At 43.3% G+C, this 22958-nt stretch overlaps 2 protein-coding genes across 2 annotated transcripts in view; both read right to left on the reverse strand.

The window, feature by feature from the left end:
- Positions 1–683: 683 nt before the first annotated feature.
- Positions 684–8513, reverse strand: LOC111981564 (inactive all-trans-retinol 13,14-reductase-like). The gene is made up of 11 exons (XM_024012890.3): positions 8118–8513; positions 7199–7378; positions 4749–4990; positions 4433–4628; positions 3921–4118; positions 3632–3751; positions 3344–3482; positions 2662–2771; positions 2139–2305; positions 1709–1868; positions 684–1451 (listed from the first exon to the last, which is right to left on the reverse strand). The coding sequence occupies exons 1-11, from the start codon at positions 8281–8283 to the stop codon at positions 1297–1299; spliced, it is 1833 nt and encodes a 610-aa protein (XP_023868658.1). The 5' UTR covers positions 8284–8513; the 3' UTR covers positions 684–1296.
- A 659-nt stretch (positions 8514–9172) lies between these two features.
- The window catches only part of LOC111981730 (MAGUK p55 subfamily member 2-like), a 17726-nt gene continuing 3940 nt past the window's right edge, over positions 9173–22958 (reverse strand). The window contains exons 2-12 of the mRNA XM_024013133.2: positions 22226–22329; positions 19139–19291; positions 18788–18943; positions 18237–18464; positions 16507–16638; positions 16221–16326; positions 13169–13240; positions 12850–13011; positions 12413–12615; positions 12154–12282; positions 9173–11086 (exon numbers count right to left, since the gene is read on the reverse strand). Coding sequence (XP_023868901.1) covers positions 10910–11086; positions 12154–12282; positions 12413–12615; positions 12850–13011; positions 13169–13240; positions 16221–16326; positions 16507–16638; positions 18237–18464; positions 18788–18943; positions 19139–19291; positions 22226–22329 — 1622 coding nt within the window. The 3' untranslated portion in view covers positions 9173–10909. The remainder of the gene's footprint in view (positions 11087–12153; positions 12283–12412; positions 12616–12849; positions 13012–13168; positions 13241–16220; positions 16327–16506; positions 16639–18236; positions 18465–18787; positions 18944–19138; positions 19292–22225; positions 22330–22958) is intronic.

Raw genomic sequence — 22958 nt, forward strand, 5'->3', positions numbered from 1 at the left:
ACTCTTTGGCCTGAATGCCAAGCGTCACATCTGGAGGAAACCTGGCACCATCCCTACGGTGAAACATGGTGGTGGCTGCATCATGCTGTGGGAATGTTTTTCAGAGGCAGGGACTGGGAGACTTGATGAAAACCTGCTCCAGCCAAGACAACGCATGAGTGGCTTCGGGACAAGTCTCTGAATGTTCTTGAGTGGCCCAGCCAGAGCCCGGACCTGAACCCAATCAAACATCTCTGGAGAGACCTGAAAATAGCTGTGCAGCGACGCTCCCTGTCCAACCTGACAGAGCTTGAGAGGATCTGCAGAGAAGAATGGGAGAAACTCCCCTAATATAGTTGTGCCAAGATTGTAGCGTCATACCCAAGAAGACTCGAGGCTGTAATCGCTGCCAAAGGTGCTTCAACAAAGTACTGAGTAAAGGGTCTGAATATTTATGTAAATGTGTATATATATTTTTCTTTTAATCAAATTTGCTAAAATTTCAAAAAGTCTGTTTTTGCTTTGTCATTAGGGGGTATTGTGTGTAGATTGATGAGGGGAAAAACAATGTAATCCATTTTAGAACAAGGCTGTAACGTAACAAAATGTGGAAAAAGTCAAGGGGTCTGAATACTTTCCGAATGCACAGTAATACTTGTGAATGTTTAAGTGTTTTTAATGGCATGGGAGTTCAATGTCCAGTTCCCAGCATAGTGTTTGTACTGAGACGTGAGGTGCAGTGAGAGTGACTTATTTTCCCCTATCTGCATTTGACTCGATAGAACAGGACCTGCTGAAACCTACCTGGCGGCTGTCTACAGTACTAGGTGAAAAAATTACAGCAGTGTAGCAACAGCGTAACAGTGATAGGTATTACAGTAACAGCATTACTTGGTTACAATGGATTGTAACAAGTATTATTTGAACAAAATCTGGTTGAAAGTACACGCAGCGGAAAGTGCACCTTAATGAGTTGTGTCTATACTACAGAAGCACTTCAACGGAAACAAAACATAAAACACACCCATGTTTCTGCCTGCGATCTGACTAAAGAGTGGTAATCATTCACGACTGCGAGGAATCCAGTGAGGTCATTTTTTCCGAACATCATTAAACAAAGCTAAAGAGATGGCAACATGTAACCATAACAGGTAATAAAGAAAGACACCGTGTTTTAATTCAATACAAGACAACATGGCACTTACATGAAACTGATAGATAGGGGGAAGAAATGTGACGTACTGTAGGCAGTCGTCTACATGGTATTGGTTTATGTAATGATTTTGACTGTGGTCAGTGCTGTGTCCAAATAGTTTCTCAGGCCTTGTTACGAGCCTTTTCACGAGTCTGCTTTTTGAGCTGTTTCTTCAGAGCTAGGAGGTCTATGTAGAGAATACGGTCCAGAACTGTCGAGGCACACAGGATTCCTCCGTGCAGAGCACCGGCCATCCCGTTACAGAACACGTCCTGGCCTGGGATTCAGAACAACACAAAGGGTTTGCTGATATGAAAACTACGGACAGTAAGTTTGAACAATGTGTAGAACCATCTGGAATAGATCAGAAACAGTATTATCTATGGTCGCACCTTAAAATGACTTTCAGTTCTGGCATGTTACGCTGCTGACTAACTCATAGAACTGCCACAGTCAAGCATCACCTTGTGCCTTTGTGACCAATGTACTCAAATACAACTCAAATACTACCACAGTGACCCATTTCTTTCTCACCGGTGAGGTAGAGTCCCTTGACGGGGGTGGGGGGCCGGGTTCTGGCCACCGTCTCCGGGCTGAAGCGGTCCAGGTTGTGTTCGGCCCCATACATCTCCCCACGCGGGGCGCCCAGGTAGTGCATGTTGGTCAGGGGCGTGGAAGCCTCCATATACACCACCTATAGAGAGACACAAGGTACCCAGTGAGCAAACTCGGTTGAAAGACGGTTTTTCAACATCTTGTGCTGGTAGGTACAGAGACAGCCAGCAGGTATGAGACATCATTACAATTGGATGACATCATTGCCTCAAAGAAGACTTTGATTCCAAGCACAATGGGTGTGATAACGAATTATAATGCCTCTTTGGATTGTCCAAGAAACTCTACTCTACTGTATACATCAGTAAATTGAATACGACAGTGTATTTTGTTCAAATTATATAAGTACCTTATCCCTGAGCTGAGGGAAGATAACCAGTGCCCAGTCTAGGAGCTCCTTGGCCATGCTCATCTTCAGGTCTTCGTAATTGGACCCTCTCTTGTTTATCTTGGTATCTTTCCAGTCCTCAAACCACTCAAACTTGGCCATGGTCAACAGCGTCATACAGGACTTCCCTGTCGGGAGGTGGAGAGAGAGTCTTAGAACACAATCATTTGAGCTATAAAAACTCTTTCTCATAATTAATACCTTATTAAACTATCTGCCTTTGTTTGTATGAAAATCGACCTTCAGCAGCATTGAAGTACTGATCCTCACTGCTCATCTCAAAATGTTTTATTTGATATATTAAACTTCACTCTGTCTTTTCAGCGTTTCTGTTGGTGTGACGGGTGCTCTATGAATTCAAAAAATACCGTGTTGTATTCTAGGTAGGAAGGATTTCACTGTTAGTCTACAGCTGTTGTTTACGTGACAAATTGAACGTAATTGATGTATTATTGGTGCAGGTGTGTGTTGTTGAGGCAGCTACCTGGATGGCGGGTACTGGAGGTGGGGTCTTTGGCAGAGGGGGAATGAATGAACATCATGGGGATGTTCCCCGCCACCTCCTCTCGGCTCAGAGAACTGTAGCGTTCCATCCTACAATCAAAACATCACACGTACCGCTGAAATAAGTCATGTGTTTAAAAAAAATAAAGGCATGTAATACTGTGGTTAGGGCCTCAAAGTGTCAGGGGCCTCAGCTGCAGTTCATTTAATTAAATTTTCTCTGCTCATTCAGGAGTAAGTCGTTAAGGCCTAGTGCACTAATTTGCCGTGGAAACATTTGTATTTATTTGATTTGTATATTCATTATTTTATTATGATTTATCAGGGGACGCTGCAGCACCCTCAGCACCCCTACTTCCCATGGCTACGGGTGTCACACCTTTCCCCCATCCCTAGCAAACACAGCTCATAAAAGGAATTGCATTCTACACTGAAGATCATGATTAGTTGATTACTGGAGTCAGGCGTTTTAGCTGGGGCAAAAGTGTGACACCAATCAGGCCCCCAATGACTGGAGTTGCCCATCCCTGAATTAAATAGAACACAATAGAACACAAATGCTGTATTATATTTTGCTACAGAATGAACAAAAAAAACAAAGTAACGAGCAAATGAAAGAATCAAAGAGAATACAACTCAAGAGACCCCACTACTGTACTAACAGTGTGTCCAGGTCGTTATCTTTGTACATCCAGTAGTTCATAGAGGTAATGCCCAGCTCCTCCTTCGTGCCGTCCAGACCCACAAACACCAGGAAGTTGCCCATCCCATGCTGCATCCTCCCCAGCAGGGCCTGGATGTCTGGGAACATAGAACACATCTGATTAGTCCAACTTAGTCAAACACTGTCTACTAATCACGTGTTCTCATGTTTCAACCTGTTTCCTGATGTTTCAGTAACAGTTCAGCATGGTTAGAGTTCAGTGCTATTCATGACCACCACCACTCACCCGGCTTGGCCTGTATCTCTGGGGGAAGGAACTTCTCAAAGGTGTTGAAGATGCCAGCATTGGAGATGACCACTGGAGCCAACACCTCCACCTCCTCTTGACCTTTCCTCACCGTCACACCTGACAACCAGAGGTCAACCAGAGGTCAGTGGACATAGACCAACGACTCACTTTGCAACGAGTCCAATGTAACGCCAAAGATTCCCATAGAAGACGGTCAACAGTAAGCATATCTAATAGTACAATGAGTCATTGATTTAGTGCTTTCCCCCCTGAACTAGACACTGACCATACGCTGAGCCCTCCTCATTCAGAAGGACCGTCTGTACAGGGGCTCTGACCAGCACAGCGCCACCTGCCTTCCGGATGACTGGGATGATGTGGAAGGCGATCTCACTGGCCCCTCCAATGGGGTAGTAGGCTCCCCTCTTATAGTGCTGCAGCAGTAGAGTATTCATTAGGAAACTGGATTCCTTAGGGGGAACACCTACCAGCAGGGGAAACAGTTACATTTCACATTAGAGCAGGGGTTCCAAACCTTTTTACCCCGGGGACACCTATTTCACATTTGAAAATGTCAGGGCGCCCCCCCCCCCCCCAAACCACTGCATTACAGAACATGCAGAGCGAGACAAACATAACCACATGCTCTACATTCAAGAAGGACAGAAGAGCACTCAATTGTATGTTCTAGGACTACGTTGTAAACCAGCAAGAGTGTGCCAGTTCAGTTCGGAAAATAGTTGTCCAATGAAAAAGTATTGGAATTCACCCTGGGAGTGGGTGTGTACAGGGACTGACCATAGAAGAGGTATGCGGAGAGGGCGTGCAGGTCTTTGTTCTTGGTCAGAGTGGCCATCTTCTCTGTGTGTTTGGTGATGGCCATGCGGAACACTGAGGAGATGCGCTCTAATAGGCCGGTCCGAGACAGGAAGCCTACCAGCCACATGGGCATCATCTTGAGGCCGGCCAGGAGATTGATACGACGAGCTGCCTTCTGCAGCATGGGGAGACATGAGAGGGGTTATGATCACACACACACACACGCACGCACGCACGCACGCACGCACGCACGCACGCACGCACGCACACACACACACGCGCGCACGCACAGTACCTTCATATACTTGAAATATTCATTCAAGGCCTCCACATCATCAGGAAACTGCCTCTTCAGGCTCTCTGCCATCTCCGTCTTCCCAGAGAGGATGTGGTAGTCCCTGCGGTCTTCACCCTGACCTAGGATCAGTGTGTCAAAGTGCTGCTCCAACCTGGTGAACTGGATCTGGCCCTCACTGATCTGGTCCAGGGCCACACGAAACATGCTGTTCTCATGGAGCTGGCCCAGGTAGTGGATCCCTGACAGAGGGAGGGGGTAGAGGTGGTGAGAGAATATTTGCTGGATCATTTGTGTATGTATTAGAAGCTTTGCCCAATGATTCTCCCTCACGATTGTGCCTAGATTGAGTTTATCAAACACCACTCGCCATTTAATTTTGCTTAATCTCTGCAACCCTGAACCAACTCTTGCGTGAGCACTGGCCTCTGGCCGTCTGTCACCATTCACCAGAGACTAGTTTTCGCTTTGTAAGTTCTCAATGATAACAAGTTCTGCTTTTTCACTGAGATTAACAAACATGGAATAACCTTACTAGACCGAACATCTTGAGTGCATACACTTTAAAACTTCTTCTTAATAGGGGGCGCTATTTTCACTTTGGGAAAAAATCGTGCCCAAATTAAACGGCCTCGTACTCTGTTCTAGATCATACAATATGCATATTATTATTACTATTGGATAGAAAATAGCCATGCTGAAGTTTCTAAAACTGTTTGAATTATATCTGTGAGTAAAACAGAACTCATTTGGCAGCAAACTTCCAAACAGGAAGTGAAAATTCTGAAAATGGGGCTCTGTGTCAGGGCCTCCCTATTGAATTGCCTTATATTTATGGATCTGTATGCACTTCATACGCCTTCCACTAGATGTCAACAGGCAGTAGAATGTTGAATGGGGTGTCTAGCTTGATGTGAGACCGAATGAGAGCTTTTGGAGTGACAGGTCCGCTCTATTGGCAGTATTCAACTGCGCACCAGGGAACCCCACATTGTCTTCTGAAATGCGTTAGGTATACACGACGAAATGCTCCGGCTCGGATTTTATTGGATACATATGAGAAGAAAAAAAAAATCATAAAGTTGGATTTTCAACCGAGTTTGACCAGTTTATTCGACGTTTATTGGGACTTTTGGAATTTTTCGTTCCATGCGCTAAGAGTTCTTGGACATGTGCGCTCCATATGGCTAGCCAAAGTTGCTAATTCGACAGAAGAAATGGACATTCTAAAACAAAACAACGATTTATTCTGGAACTAGGACTCCTTGCACTACATTCTGATGGAAGATCATCAAAGGTAAGAGAATATTTATGATGTTATTTTGGATTTTGTGGTTTATGTTGGCTCCAACAAGGCGGAGAATTGTTGGGCGCTGTCTCACAATATTGCATGCTGTACGTTGTACTAAAGTTATTTTTTTAAATCTAACACAGCGGTTGCATTAAGAACCAGTGTATCTTTCATTTGCTGTACAACATGTATTTTGTAGTAAAGTTTATGATGAGTTCTTTGGTTAGATTACGTGACTGTCCAAAATTTCTCCGGACAATTTGGTGCATTATGGCTACGTATTCACAATGTAAACCACGATTTGTACCTCTAAATATGCACATTTTCGAATAAAACATAAATGTATTGTATAACATGATGTTATAAGACTGTCATCTGATGAAGTTGTTCAAAGGTTAGTGATTAATTTTATCTCTATTTGTGGGTTTTGTGAAAGCTATGTTGGCGGTGAATAAATGGCGTTGTGTGTTTGGCTATTGTGGTGAGCTAATATAAATATATATTGTGTTTTCGCTGTAAAACACTTAAAAAATCGGAAATATTGGCTGGATTCACAAGATGTTTATCTTTCATTTGCTGTACAACATGTATTTTTCATAAATGTTTTATGATGAGTATTTATGTATTTCACGTTGCTCTCTGTAATTTTCTGGCTGTTTTGGTGCTATTTGTGACGGTGGCTGCAATGTAAAACTACGATTTATACCTCTAAATATGCACATTTTTGAACAAAACAAATGTATTGTATAACATGATGTATAAGCACTGTCATCTGATGAAGTTGTTCAAAGGTTAGTGATTAATTTTATCTCTATTTGTGGGTTTTGTGAAAGCTATGTTGGCGGTGAAACATGGTGAAAACATGGCGTTGTGTGTTTGGCTATTGTGGTGAGCTAATATAAATATATATTGTGATTTCGCTGTAAAACATTTTAAAAATCAGAAATGATGGCTGGATTCACAATATGTTTATCTTTCATTTGCTGTATTGGACTTGTGATTTCATGAAATTATATTATATGATATCTCTGTGGCGCTAGGCTAGGCTATGCTAGTCAGCTTTTTGATGAGGAGGATCCCGGATCCGGAGGGTGACTCGTTGAAGGTTAAGGCCTTATTGAGTGTAGTCCATGGTCGGTTCCATCACAGTGACTCTTACCTACGTCAAACTCAAAGCCCTGGTTCTCAAAGCTGTGAGTGCAACCTCCAGCCTTGTCATGCTGCTCTAGAACCACAACCCTCTTCCCTGCTTTGGCTAGAACCGCCGCTGCTGTCAGCCCCCCGATACCGCTGCCAATCAATAGCGTCAAGGTTCTCGGGACACGGTCCATTCTGAAACCTGGAAATGTTGATAGGAGGGAGGGGGGGGGGGGGGGGTAGTTAGTATCATCATAGATATAGGCAGAAAGAGGATATCCTATTCATAAAAGTGAAGTGTGTTTGTGTACTTTCTGCTCGGTCATTTTCACATGTTGGTGTCAAAGTCGATTCTAAAAACAATCATTCAGAATAACATCAAAGTGATTTAGACAGACAATCACTGGGGAATCAACCATCTAATTGAGAAGACTGGCAGAAACTTCACGCAACGTGAATGCACTTTTTCCTTTTTTCGTCATCCACTCACCAAAAAAAAGGTATTTTAAGGAATGGTGAAGTCAAATGGGATATTTCCAAGAGCTGCTAAGTTGGTCAGATCACGCAAATGCCTCACACCTGTTGTTTTAATACAGTATGTAATTCAAATGCGTAGTCATGTTTGTACCCCTGTCAAGTTAGGGTATTGCTGTCAAGTAACCATTCATTGTTTAAGCACATCATGTTGAAGCCTACATTATATTAGGTATGGCCTTTTCAGACACAAACACAACAGTAACAGATCCAATTTGACTTTGTATACAGTAACCCAATCCAGATATGGATATATTCCTGTCTCTTCTATTCATAGCATGGCGTCATTTTCAACAGCAGTTCAAAAACACCGCTAACTATTCCCCCATCTTACTTAGTAAAAATGTCAGCAAACATAGCGTCATCAACAACATTTGAGTCCTGTACCGTTGACAACCATGACTCACCTTTCTTCAGCACCTCATCTCTCTGCTTCTTGTCTGTCACCAATGGCCCCGGTGGTCGCAGGCACTCCTGGGAAAAGACCCTCTTTCTCTTGGAATAATTAAAAATGTAGACGGTCACCCAGGCCACCACCAAAGCAGTGAACACACCAAGCAGCACTGGCCACATCCTGGACAGTTCGGCAGGAGGTTAGAGGCACAAGGAGCACAGTTATCTGTCACGTCCTGAAGGAAACACCTACGCTTGTTGGAACTGTTTTTAGTATTGTGTTTGTCGGTTGGTAGATGGCTGAATGTCCTGAGCTGGAAAATATCCTAAAGACACCTGGCCGCCTTTGACCGACAAAGGCAAAGAGATTCCCTGTCTGTTGCGGAAGAGACTGAAGGTTGAAGCAGTGGGGGAACTGAGGGATGGAAAGAAAGAAGAGAATGATATATATAAAACAGATTAATAAATAATCTAGATCACCCACCATTTGTGCTTTGGCCTTTGGGGATGAGGAGGGACAATGGGCAGGGCTCTTAGAAACACAGGGGAACTGTTTCTATCAATATTATCTGACGAGGCATTGATAATCTAATATTTGATGCTAGTTTCATTGAATATCAGTTGGAACAATCCATTCTTTTTAGTGACAGTGTGAAATGGAGTCAGATGAGGTCATTATGGCTTGGAATGCATATCATCATATCATGTGCTTGGGCTACCACGTGTTCTTAACACTGGAAAACCTTTGCACGTGGGCCTAAAAAGTGGGAGAGTTTCTGCTGTTTCCTAAACCCCCTAATATATGTAGCTTTACTGGGATGCTATGGGGTGGCAGGTAGTCTAGTGGTTAGAACGTTGGGCCAGTAACCGAAAGGTTGCTAGATGGAATCCCTGAGGTGACAAGGTTAAAAAACAAATCTGTCGTTCTGCCCCTGAACAAGGCAGTTAACCCACTGTTCCTAGACCGTCATTGTAAATAAGAATTTGTTCTTAACTGACGTGCCTAGTTTAAACAAAGGTTCAATAAAAAATGGATCCTTCCACAGAATCAGACGTCAATTTGGTCTCATTGATTTTAAGCATTTAATTGTGCGCCTCATCAAATGTACAGTTCATTTTCCTATAAACAACACACCGTCACCGTAGCTAGCGTTTGCCTCTAGTCTATTGTATATCTACATTCACAGTCTGTCATTTACAGTACGTCTAGAAACTGTGACTGATACACAGTCAAATACAGAAGCATCTTGAAATTGTTCAATCATGAATTCATCTAATTGAAATCTCCAAACTCATATTGTTGGTATGTGAAAATGCCGCGGATACATGTGAGCGTCGTGGAATGTAGAAACCATACTAAAAGTAAGAAACTATGACCTTACACTCATCGGGAGCACACACACTTGTCATTGTTGTGTGTCGTTCCTCTGGAGTTTCCAGGGTCATATTCATCAGGGCACATTATATCTAAATGTTTCGCAACAGAAACCAAAAACAAGCGTATCCTATTGGGAAAGTAGTACATCCACAGTCTGTTATTCTTCTGTTTCGTGTCTAGTGAATACCACCCACAACTCTGGGGTCATCTGCCTTTAGCTTTCTCTTCCCAAACGAATTATCACCAAATTTCCCAAAGCCTGGGGTGCATCGATTTCAACTGACCAAATAGACCACGCATCCTGTACTACTACTGCATCACAAGATCCTCTGTTACGAAAGTGTAATAAAAGGTTCCGCCCAGTTTAACAAGTAAACGGCTCCAGGATTTTACTTGACGGGTTCCTTGCTGTTGGTTACCAAGAAGGCCTGATGAATGGCTCCAGAAGGCCTTCTTTTTAACCAACAGCAAGGAACCCATCGTGTGAAATTCTGGAGCCGTTTATTTGCCAAATTGGTGTGTGCTGTACTGTACAGCAGACCTGGGTGGAAATAGTATTTTTATGAAATAAAATAGAAAGAAGGCTTTTGACACGTCAAAAACAAATAATAAAAAAGTGCCTGTGTAGTCAACATAAATAAAGGTTGTACTTATTACAGTCTATCTATCGTACACGTCTCTCTATGTATCTACATGCTATCTTCAAACGATTTGAATGTTTTATGTTCACACCTCAGTCTCTTGCCTTTTTTGAAATGATAGAAAAAAGAAATACCCAACAGTAGGTGTCAAAAAGGGTTTCAACTTGAACTCCTCATACAAGAAAATAGAATGTGGTAATAAAAATAGAATTTGGGGAATAAGACAGCTGGCTCTCTTTGAGTGAGTGAGTGAGTGAGTGAGTGAGTGAGTGAGTGAGTGAGTGAGAGAGAGAGAGAGAGAGAGAGAGAGTGTGTGTGTCAGACCTGTAGTCAAGACATAAGTAGTAGAAGGCCATCTACCACTGTTTTGATGCAAGATAATCTATTTAATATACTGAATGACCATTTAATGATTCATGTAAACATAGACGAACTACTGCTGACCTAAAGAATCAATGTAGCGAACATGATTATGGTAAAGACACTCTGCAACCACAGGAATGCACACACACACAGACGCACACACAGACGCACAAACACACACACACACACCAGAATCACATAATGCCCAAACAAGAAAATCCTTGACGTTTTGTCGACAAATTTCCAAAACCAATATGTACACAGCAAAAAGAATGCTGTCAGTTCAGTCTTATGTATGGGGTCCAAAGGTCAGCGGTCCAGAGGTCACTGTGATGATGAGCCAGACAGTATCATCGGATGTCTTGTGTTGACGAATGAGAGAACATTCGTGTTCAACACCACCCTCTTGTCCTTCTGTCTCCCACTAGAAGACCCAGGTGACTGGGACCCACTGCTGGGTAGCAGAGACCTTCTCCAGAGCTGCCTTCAGGTTCCTGTAGCTCTCGTCCAGGTTGTCGTTGACGATGGTGAGGTCAAAGTAGTGTCCGTAGGCCGTCTGGATGCGGGTGCTCTCGTCCACTGTTCTCTTTAGCTCTGAGTCCTACAGAGAACAAAGACGGTGGTTGTTAGAACTTAAGAGTAACAGGAAGGGAAGAGGCCCTGCACAAGCTAGTTAGTTATGTTTATGAGGCGTTAATAGCTACGAACCTGGAGGTTCAGACATGTAGCTATTGAGCAACGTTAGGGCGTTTCAGCAAGTTGTGACCTTGGGTCTAAAGCATAGTTCTACCTGAACTAGTCATGTTCACTGTTGCTATTTGAATATATAAATGATAGAATAACACTATTGTACCCAGATAAAGTCAGAATACATCCTCAAACACATCAAGAAATGTATTATGATCATCAGACAAATTACTGTCGTCACTGAACAACGATGTGACATCGTTTACTTTGAGATTTCTGACAGTGTTGTCGGCAAAGACACGTCCTGATTCGTCCGTCTGTATTTGTTCAGGCTTGTGATTGGATAGCTCCAGGTTCAAATAGGTTTATGCAGTTCGAACTTTCTAGTTTTGACTTTTTTTTCACACTTTTACTTTTTCAAAAATCGAACTTCACAGACGTACAGTATAAAGAACCATCTGAATATCTATTAAATGTGGCTCACTCATTTTTGACCAAAAAAAATCAGTTGTGTGAAGTTGGATGGATGTCCTTTAGGTGGTGGACCATTCTTGATACACACGGGAAACAGCGTGAAAAACCCAGCAGCATTGCAGTTCTTGACACAAACCGATGTGCCTGGCACCTACTACCATACCCCGTTCAAAGGCACTTAAATGTTTTGTCTTTCCCATTCACCCTCTGAATGGCACACATACACAATCTATGTCTCAATTGTCTCAAGGCTTAAAAATCCTTCTTTAACTTCATCTACACTGATTGATGTGGATTTAACAGGTGACGTCAATAAGGGATCATAGCTTTCACCTGGACAGACTATGCCATGGAAAGAGCAGGTGTCCTTAATGTTTTGTATACTCAGTGTATAATGGCTAAACAAAGTGAGGCATGTTGGTCTTCCTGAATGAAAGACATAGCCAGTAGTTGTCATTGATTTTTTCCGTTCAGTCATTATCCGCTTGGCTTCACCCTGGTGCTTACCGTCAGCTGCTTGGTGACGACTCCAGTCTCGATGGCCGACTGGTTCATGGCCTTGAGGACCTCGAAATCAGGGGCCTCGATGAACACCACGTAAGGCAGGAACTCAGACGTCCGCAGTACCTTCAAGGCCTGGAAGTAGTGCAAGGAATACAATGTCTGGAAGAGGTACCAATGTCTATAGCTGTTAGAACCCTGTATTCACCCATATAGGGCTCCAGATTGTGGTGTGTGAGGTCACAAAGTGGCCAATCGCTGCTACCTGAGGATTGGCGTCCAGTACACAGATGCGACCGGCCTCCGCCACCTCATGGATGGAGTCCATCTTGGTGCCGTAGAGATTGCCGTCGTACTCGCCATGCTCCAGGTAGCGACCGTTCTTGATGTCTGCCTCCATCTTGCTCCGCGAGGTGAAGGCATACATCTGGCCTTCCCGCTCCCCTGACTTTGGCTTTCTGGAGGTGTCTGGAGGAGGCAAGAATATTATCTACATTTGAGTTATTTAGCAGACAATCTTATCCAGAGCGACTTGCTGGAAACTGTTTCAACAATCACTAGTTACTGTGAAGGTGTCCTAACACAATGGATTCAATCCAAATTCCAAAGAACATTCTTGGATTGTTAGAACGGCTAGCTTTAGCATGTTAGCATTTTTTGTTGTTGTTAATTAGTTGGAAGGTTAGCGTTAGCAACACTCACGGGGGATGGTGGTGCCGTAGTGTTGTGGGTCAGACAGCAGCAGTTTGTTCTTCAGGCTGCGTCGGCCCACTCCCAAAGCACCAATCAGAACCAACGTCTTCCTGCGGAACGGAGGCACCTTGGCAACATCCTCATAGATCAGTAACTCATGCCTGTCAAACTCTAAGAGATCGAGAAATAGAGAGAGAGAGAGAGAGAGGGTGAATAAAAACAATGACAGATAAAGACAGAGAGATACAGTGACAAATGGATAGCTTTATTTATTTGTCAACCTTTCAATGTAACTTACAGAAATTCTCAGAATTCAAAAAATTCCCACCTGCATTCTTAGTGGTTAGATACATCATCTTTTTCTTCTTGTTCTTTCCCGCCACTCCAGTACAAAGGTTTCCTGTCACAATAACACACATGTAAACCATGATGATCCCATACAAACATGATCCCATACAAACTCCATCTATCCACAGGTATTCACATGTCTTTCTTATTAATCATCCATTTGATTTTACACTAGGGGGCAGTATATAACAATGCCAAGTAGAGATCATGAGTCCAAAAAGATGGAAACATTCCGAAACGGACCTGGGGCTTTCCCACCCGGGCCCGATATGCATAAATATTTTTTTTAAATAAAGAGACCTGTGAGACCTGAACCGGACCCGAGCACAACTAGACCCATTCAGTATAGACCTGGTTCCTGACTCGATCCGAGTAAGGGAAGCAGCAGAACCCGGAGCTGATCACGCACAAGGGAGAGGAGGGAGAGGTGTCACTCTAGCAGGTGGGGGAGGGAGTGTGTTAATGTGAGCGAGTGACACAGGGTGGAAGGAGGGAGAGACGAGAGACATCAACCAACAAAGCCGACTTGCACTATAGCAAACGAATAGCTGCCATAGCTAGGTTATTGATCATCCAATATAATTACGTAGTGCCTGTCTTGACTGCATCAAACCGGGAGAAGCTAGTTAAGCTATCTAGCTAGGCTAATTGAGGCTACAGTGCATGAGCTTTCTCGTCATACAGTTACAAATAAAAACAACTCCATTCAGAATATTAAGTAGCAGCCTAACTGTTGGCTCATGGTCGTTGTTGCCTATCCTGCTCCTTAAACTTTTAATTCTGTGATTTTAATTCCATCTTCCATTGATTAGATATCTCAGAACTTTTGCCACGGAGGCTCTATGATGCTTTGATGACTTATGATTGGCCAACAACAAGCTACAAGTGCCACTATCGTGAAAAGAGCAGCAGCATAAATTATACAATTTATCTCTCTCTACTGCAGCAGTCGCCTTCCGGGTATGTGCGGGTCCTTTCAGGCAAGTCAGTTAAAATTAAACATACCCGAAGACCCCTGACAATCATATCAGATCCGACCCGTGACATTATTTAGAATTCTGGATCCGGACCCACTCGGGTCCCAGATCGGGTCTCTGTATTCTGTACCTCACCCATCATTCCCCTCTACATAATAAGCTACATAATAAGCTACACAATAAGCTACACATCTAGGATCTGACGATATGGCTCATATTAAATGCTGTCTGTTCATTAGTGATGAGTGAGACAGACAGACAGGCAGGCAGGCAGACAGGCAGGCAGACAGGCAGGCAGGCAGACAGACAGGGGGTAAGAGTTATGAAGAGTTAATAAGGTGGGCTCCACTGGTAGGGCTGTTGGGTGACTGTATGACTGCCACACCAGCAGCTATGAGTCATGACTGCAGAAGAATTCCATTTGACCATTGAGTGATGGTAATCTCCTTTTATGCACTCTAGACACGCTTTGGTTGTACCCAACATGATTGTGCAGTTATACAATTTAAAAAAATGTAACTTTTATTTAACTAAGCAATTAAGAACACATTCTTATTTACAATGACGGCATACTGGGGAACAGTGCCTATTTCGGGAGCAGAATGACAGGTTTTTACCTTGTTAGCTTGTCGGCCCAACGATCTAACAACTAGGCTACCTGCCGCCCCAATACATAGCCTACTGCACATTTTGCATGGCAGAAAACAAATGAAACAACACTGATTTAAGATGTCTGTGGGACATAATTGTTATAGCCTATGTTCCAAAATTAAACACATTTGAGTAATCGCCTTTGAGTGTGGAGTGTATTAGTATGCATACTGGATGGACTACAGTAGTTACCTTACGCTACGCTACAAAATGTCTATCCATGAGTCTGGGAGAACGTAAAGCCAGTCCTAGGCGATGCTGTCGGCTCATTGATTGTGCAGGGCGGTTTACAGTTACTCTACAATTAGTGAATTTTGTATTCGATTTTAAATAGCCTTGTAATAGTTTTTTTAAATATATATTTTCCTAATTAATAGTGTCACGTTACCTTCAGCTATACAGAATACTTCACCACCTCCTCCGCTCTCTCCTAATTCCTTTCTTGAGCGCGCAGTTTAGCGAAATATGTTAAATAGCGTTTTTTTATATTGATGTTCCCTAACAGATTTCACTTGCTTTCCCAATTTAGGCACTGGGTGGCTGCAGGAACAAGGTTTGAGAGCCCATGGTAGTAGTTTGACCTACTCATATTTAAGCACATGCTCCGCAATACAAACCGAAGTAGCTTACAAAACAGACCCGCTGGAAGCACGGCCTCCATTTCGCTATTTGAGGGCATACAGATGACATGCATGGGCCATTCTAAATCGAAACTACTTTTACAGTATTAAAGTCAAGATAAAGACAATCTTGTTTTAGTAAAGACAAGATTAAATTGAGAATAGTCTGATTGGTGAAAATATGATCACTTGATGAGAGAACAGCCTGAGGCAAGGAACAGAGCGCAAGCTTTTTTTGTTACTTTCTCAAATCATCAATAGTCTATTGTCGCATCCTGCAGCCCATAATATTTTTTTTATTTCTAAGACATTTTAAGGTTTGTATCATTCACAACTAAAGTTGCCAAATAACTCTCAATCTAAGCATATAGGACCTGTTTCAAATGATCACTTTTATGCCGCACTCTATTTTATTTAGCTAAATTCTATTATATTCTTACTATAACATCTAATAAAAATAAAATAATAAGCATATCTTGTCAGCTAAATGAACAAGCGGACAGCCTATGGCATGGAGCATAGCCAGATAACATACAGTAGGCCAACTCATATTCAGTTCTTCTGAAATACATTTTGATATGATAATGTTCCTAATGGATTTATTGTGATGGTGTATATTAAATAAATGTATTATACTTTTTTAAAATGCAGACGTTCCAAAGGCGCGCATCGGTGGCTTGTAATGTGTGGAGGCCTGGAGATGCGTGAGACCGGCAGTCTTTTCCATGGCAATAACCGTCTGACAAAATGTCGTGAATGCCACAGCCCTACGCACTGGTCCTACCTGGCGGGGCTAGCTCCACGTCTCTCTTGACAAAGGCTTTTCTCTTCTCCTCTAGCAGCTGACTGGGGATCAGCCCAGCACTGCCTCCCTCCACACAACGACGAGCCTGACAGACCCACAGGATGATACTCTCATCAATACTTAGGCCCACCAGCACGCACACCATTTACCGACAGGCACAAGTAGCCAAATATAGAGGTGATAGTATTGACAGCAGAAGCAATACACAAAACAATGTGTGTTACATACAGTACAGTACATGGAAAAATAATCCCATTGGACCCACCTGCCACCAGTTGAGGTCATCCTGATTGACGATCTGCAGGATGTCACCGGTGTAGAACTTAAGCCCCGCCTCTTTACACGGGATCAGGTTGTCATTGGCCGGGTCGTAGTCATAGTGACACTTCACAAACACCTGTGGGGAACAGGAAGTCGATACATCCAGACGGTTACGAGTCTGTTACTGTTGGATAGTGTTGAACATTTCGTACCAAATTCAAAAGGTGAAGCTTGAGTCGTGCACATTTCTAACTTGCAAAGTTTACATTTAAACTTAAATACATCTGCACATCTATCACTCCAGTGTTGACTTGATATATTGTAATTATTTCGCCACTATGGCCTATTTATTGCCTTACCTCCGTTATCCTACCTCAGTAGCACACACTGTATATAGACCTTTTCTATTGTATTATTAACTGTACGTTTGTTTATTCCATGTGTAACTCTGTGTTGTTGTTTGTGTTGCACTGCTTTGCTTTATCTGGGCTGGGTCGCAGTTGTAAATGAGAACCTGTTCACAACTAGCCTACCTGGTTAAATAAAGGTGAAATTTAAAAAAAAGTTGATCGAAGTGGAATTTTTGCTCTAGAGCACGCCATACGTGCATTCAGAGTATAAAGCTGTATACACTATTCCAGCTGATCACAGCAAGCCATTATCAACAAGAATGCATAAAAACAAACCACTTTCTACAATCCTCAGATGAACTACATTTTAGGCCTACTGTAAATATCAACTCTTCCTCAGCAGCCATTAACACCCTTCTGCTGACGACTTGTTTGTACTTTCAGAGTAACTTTCCATCCCCCTTTTTTCCCCACCAGCCACAGAACGAGTGAAGATAAAAGGGAAGAAATCCCCCAAAATGACATAAAGGGATTACTCAGCCCCCTCTGCCTGGTGGTATCCATGACAACCAGAGGGGGTGAACACTAGCAGACAATGTGACACTGTCATAATCCACCCCTCAAAGTTTATTCTTAGAGCCAGTAAATTATGTGCAAACTGTGTAGTAGATTGAAGTTCATTGGCAGGGGCAGATTAGTGCACTTACCTACCGCAGGGCACTAGAAGAGTACCCCTCATAGCCTGGTTCCTCTCTAGGTTTCTTCCTAGGTTTTGACCTTTCTAGGGAGTTTTTCCTAGCCACCGTACTTCTACACCTGCTGTTTGGGGTTTTAAGGCTGGGTTTCTGTACAGCACTTTGAGATATCAGCTGATGTAAGAAGGGCTATATAAATACATTTGATTTGATATTTGGGTACAATAGTGGCGACCTGTCTGTGGAGCTTATGGCTCGTCTGTCCGGAGGCATGGGGCTCTTGTTTGTTTAGAACGTTTACCTGTCTGTTGGGCTGGTAGCATGCTGTTACAGTAAGTGCTGTGTATGTTACCTGTCCACTGGTAGTTTGTTAGGTCACACTTTACTTTGATAGTCTGGATGGTCCATCTGTAGATTGTCTACAATCAACAAACTATATTGTTGATAAGCAACTCCTTGCTAAGGTTAGGTTAGGTTGAGAATAAGGGTTAAGGTAAGGCTTAAGGTTAAGGTAAGGGTTAAGTTAGGGTTAGGGCAAGGGTTTACGTTAGGGTTAGTAGATAGTTAGTTGAAATGTTACTGATCGTCTGTTGAGCATCTACAGATGGACTATCCCTCCCCCCAAAAAGTTTTATCGTTTGTTATTAACATGTACGTTGTCTGGGGCCTTGGTACTTTATTGCTCTTACCTGTCCTGGCGCATGGCCCTCCTGATAGCTGGGGAGGATCTTGAGCACCACGCTGCCGCTGGCCTCCTGCAGCGTCTCCTGCAGCGCCCTCGGGTCCTCACCCACCTCCTTCCCATTCACCTCCTTGATGATGTCACCTGCGTGGAGGAGACCCTGCTGGTCGATCATCCCTCCGTGGAGCACCCTGGCAATCACCAGCTCCCCCGCCTCCACACGGAACGTCACGCCCTGAACAGGTTCAACACATATAAACCAACGAGGATGTGTGGCGTGGGATGTTGCTACTTTGGCACAAACTCTCTCCTCTCTTCATTGTCCTTCTACAATGTCCTATATGTTCAATAAAATATCTAAAATGACAAAATAATAATCTCCTGAAAAAAAGGACATGAACGAGGATACACTACGGTTACAATTTTACACTATGGTTAAAACCACTAGCCTGTTTGTGATTCAGCCAAAGGAGTAAGAGTTGACTAAAACACCTAAACTCTGGGTGCCATGATATCTATAACAGATAGGTGATAGACAAAGAGCAAGGTGGTACTAACCAGGTGTTCACCAGCCACTTTGCGGATGCCCACCATCCGGACGGCATCTGGGGGCACGGGCTGGTTGCTGACGGGGGGCTCCATGTAGGCACAGGGGCTGGGGGGAGGGGTGTCACACACCTGGGACGCCACCGAGTCATGGGTCCCCAGCAGAGACTGGGAACCAGTCGGCAGAGAGAGAACATTAGACAGACAGCAGACCGAGGCAATACTTCCTTAAGACTAAATAGTGGATTATGTGATGAAGGATATGTCTACTCTGCACGTCCATGTAGGTGTATGTGTGCATTGATGTCCACATGAGTGTGTGGTTTAATGAGTATGGGTATGTGTGTGCGTCTGTGTGTGTACCTGAAAGTGGGGTTCGTTGAGGATGCGCGTGAGCTCTGCTGCGGTGTTGCTTTGGTGTGTGAAGGGACTCAGCTCTCTGAGGATCTCCTCGACCAGCTCTACGTTGTTGTCCCTCACCGCCTCCAACCTGGTCTCCTCCAGACTCTCTGGCTCCTACGGGACATAAGAAAACACACACATACTTATTATTTTATTTGAATACATATTTGAAGTACAAATGTATACATATTAAAGACATGCTCTGGAAGATTTTTATTTATTTTTTAAAGCTCCCGCTTTGGGCAGGGTGTGTCAATGTGTAGTTCATACATGCATAATCTATGAGCAGAATTACTGTTTTACCTCAATAAGCTACGAAATCCCTAGTTTGAAAGCAACTGTTTTTCTGTAAGCTGTGCTGCGACATTTTCCCTACATTTCCCCCCACGTGAGTCAGCCCCTCGCCATTTGAGTGACAGCTAACAAAATGCACACACTTTTCGGGACCACTTTTGGCTCGTAAGTGCCACTTTATGAACTACTGGCTAAAAGGTATACAAAAGTACTGGAGAATCTCTTTAAGATGGAAATAAATATGTTTCAGAATGGTTTTGGGTTCTTTAAAAATAGTAAGTACACATACTTTTGCACCTTAAAATATATATAAAAATCTTTCAAAATCATTGAAACTTTTTTTTGCTCTCTTCAACTTTTATCTGATTAATTAAGTATTTTTCATCAAAATAGAGTGGAAGCCATTAATATTTCACAGAGTCTCCAAGATCTGCCCAAAATGTCCTTACTGGCTGGCTGACTTTCCCTTTGAAGTTCATTCACAGAGGGAAATTAGTTCATAGTCAGCTGATCATGTCTTTAATGTAAAAGCAGATGCTTGAAAGTAATTACTGAGAGAATTAGTGGACATTAACAACTGAAGGGACGGGCCAGACACGACCCTGGGTTCTGGGACCGAGTGCCATCTGGCACGAGCCTGGAATTTAGGCTTCCAGCCCAGTGGTTGTCTTAAGAGCAGATTTAGGATCAATCTATCCTTCTTTAACGTAAATTTACCATGAAGAGGGATTTAGCAAATATGTACTGGGATCAACACTTAAAGGCAAAGTGACCCATCTACACAGAGTATATAGGCCTCACTGCCAGACCAATTAAATTAAATTTATTTCAATCATGCCACCTGGTGGACTAGTAGTGCACCTACACCTTAAATCTGGTTCATTGACAAACTGTGGTTCAAGGCAAATCAGTATGTCAGGCCTCCCTTAGAAGTGCTAATTTTAGTCTGGGTTGTCACTTCTGATTTCCCCTGTAGGGGAGAGCCTGTGTGTGGTTGTTGTGTGGTGTGTGTGGTGTGGTTGTGTGTGTGTGTTGTGTGTGTGTGTGTGGTGTGTGTGTGTGTGTGTGTGTGTGTGTGTGTGTGTGTGTTGTGTAAATCCTCTCATCATCTGACATCAAAGCGGTCCAGCACATCATTAGTCTGGGCATGACAGTTCCACATCCTCAGATGTCGACACTAGTTTGATCATATTACCCTCTTCAAGAGATTACTAATTTAAGTCAATTAATTTACTTGCCCCAACTAATCATGAATAAAAGAAAACAAAATGACAAAGACCTGTTGTGCTTTAAAAAAGATCTGTATTCTTAGTCCTTTGTCCAAAACAACCACTGCATTTCCAAGCAACGTACACAGACACTTCCCCTTTAATCACTGAGCAAGACTTAGTAGCCTTTATTCCAACACCAACCCCCTGCATTTCCGCACAGTACACAGACCACTTCCCCTTTAATCACTGAGCAAGACTTAGTAGCCTTTTTCCAAACCAACCCCTGCTTTCCAGCAAACATACACAGACAACCCCTTTAATCACTGAGCAAACTTAGTAGCCTTTGTTCCAAACCAACCCCTGCATTTCCAGCAAACAGTACCAGACACTTCCCTTAATCACTGAGAAGACTTACAAGTACCTTTGTTCCAAAACCAACCCCCTGCATGTCCAACAACATGCCAACACTTCCCCTAATCACTGGCAAGACTTAGTAGCCTTTGTTCCAAACCAACCCCCTGCATTTCCAACAACAGTACACAGACACTTCCCCTTTAATCACTGAGCAAGACTTCAATTAAAAGGTGCAAAACCCTTCTCCTTGGGTACCATTCATTGAACAAAAGTCTAAACACCCAATTTATTTCCAAAGCAATTGAATGATTCCCCTTTCGGTCTCCGTTGTTTACAGCTGTGGTTTCCTTTTCCCCTCAGACACGGAGAGAGTTGTAACGACTTATACAGCTCTCACTGCTATTTTTATTTGGTCGTAAATCATCTAACGGATTGGCAAAGGTTGATGCGTCCCACCTTTTTTTAAATGCATGTCAGCAGAAGGGGGGGTATCAGTTGCAATTACATGCTGTGATGCCTCTGTCACGCCCTGACCATAGAGAGCCCTTGGTTCTCTATGGTGTTGTAGGTCAGGGCGTGACTAGGGGGTGTTCTAGTCTTTTCATTTCTATGTTGGTGCTCTTAGTATGGTTCCCAATTAGAGGCAGCTGATGTTCGTTGTCTCTAATTGGGGATCATACTTAAGGTGTCCCTGTTCCCACCTGCTTTGTGGGATATTGTTAGTGCTTGTTGCACCCCGTAGTCACGGTTTGTTGCGTGTTTATTGTTTTGTTGAAGAAGTTTCACTTGAAATAAAAATGTGGAACCCAACACACGCTGCGCCTTGGTCCGTCTCTTACAACAACCGTGACAGCCTCTCACCTTTTATAGAATGCATGTCCAGAGGGAGGGTGTCCGTTTACATGGCATTGTCTCTGTTGACATACAGGGTTGTGAGTTTGTAAAGGCTTGAATGAGTTATAGCTTCTGGGAATGTGCAATGTATTTTTGGTACTGGAATTTCTTGGTTTTAGGACTGTGGGCCTTATTCAACACTCTCTCTGGTATGTGTGTGTGTGACCCTACATACTACGCCTACATATTTCACCTTTCTCTGACTCACTACAAGGCTCTCTGTAGGCTTGTGTGTGAATACATCCTGCCATGTTTGACTGTATGTGTACTAGGTCTCTCTCTCTCTCTGACTTACCACGGGGCTGTCTATGATGCCCTTGAGGAAGATGAGGTCCAGGTCATTGGCGGTGGTGGAGCTGTTGCTGTCACTCAGGGTATCCAGGACCTGGGGTGGTACCACTAGACACAGAAACACAGATACAGATTCAGAGGAATGAGTTACACCCAGCTTCACACAGAAACACAGATACAGATTCGGAGGAAGGAATTTCACCCAGCTTCACACAGAAACACAGATACAGATTCAGAGGAAGGAATTTCACCCAGCTTCACACAAACACAGATACAGATTCAGAGGAAGGAGTTACACGCAGCTTCGCACAGAAACACAGAAACACAGATACAGATTCAGAGGAAGGAGTTACACCCAGCTTCACACAGAGACACAGAAACACAGATACAGATTCAGAGGAAGGAGTTACACCCAGCTTCACACAGAGACACAGATACAGATTCAGAGGAAGGAGTTACACGCAGCTTCACACAGAGACACAGAAACACAGATACAGATTCAGAGGAATGAGTTACACCCAGCTTCACACAGAGACACAGAAACACAGATACAGATTCAGAGAGCTTGGGTGGTATCTAATTCTCTTTGTTTTCTGGAATCTGGGTATCAACTGTGTCTCTTTGCTCTGTGTGAAAGCTGGGTGTATCTCATTTCTCGCTGGATCTGTATCTGTGTTTCTGTGTCTCTTTGTGAAGCTGGGTGTATCCTTTCATTCCTCTGAAATTCTGTATCTGTT

Source organism: Salvelinus sp. IW2-2015, linkage group LG20 (assembly GCF_002910315.2).
Source record: "Salvelinus sp. IW2-2015 linkage group LG20, ASM291031v2, whole genome shotgun sequence".
NCBI lineage: Eukaryota > Metazoa > Chordata > Actinopteri > Salmoniformes > Salmonidae > Salvelinus > Salvelinus sp. IW2-2015.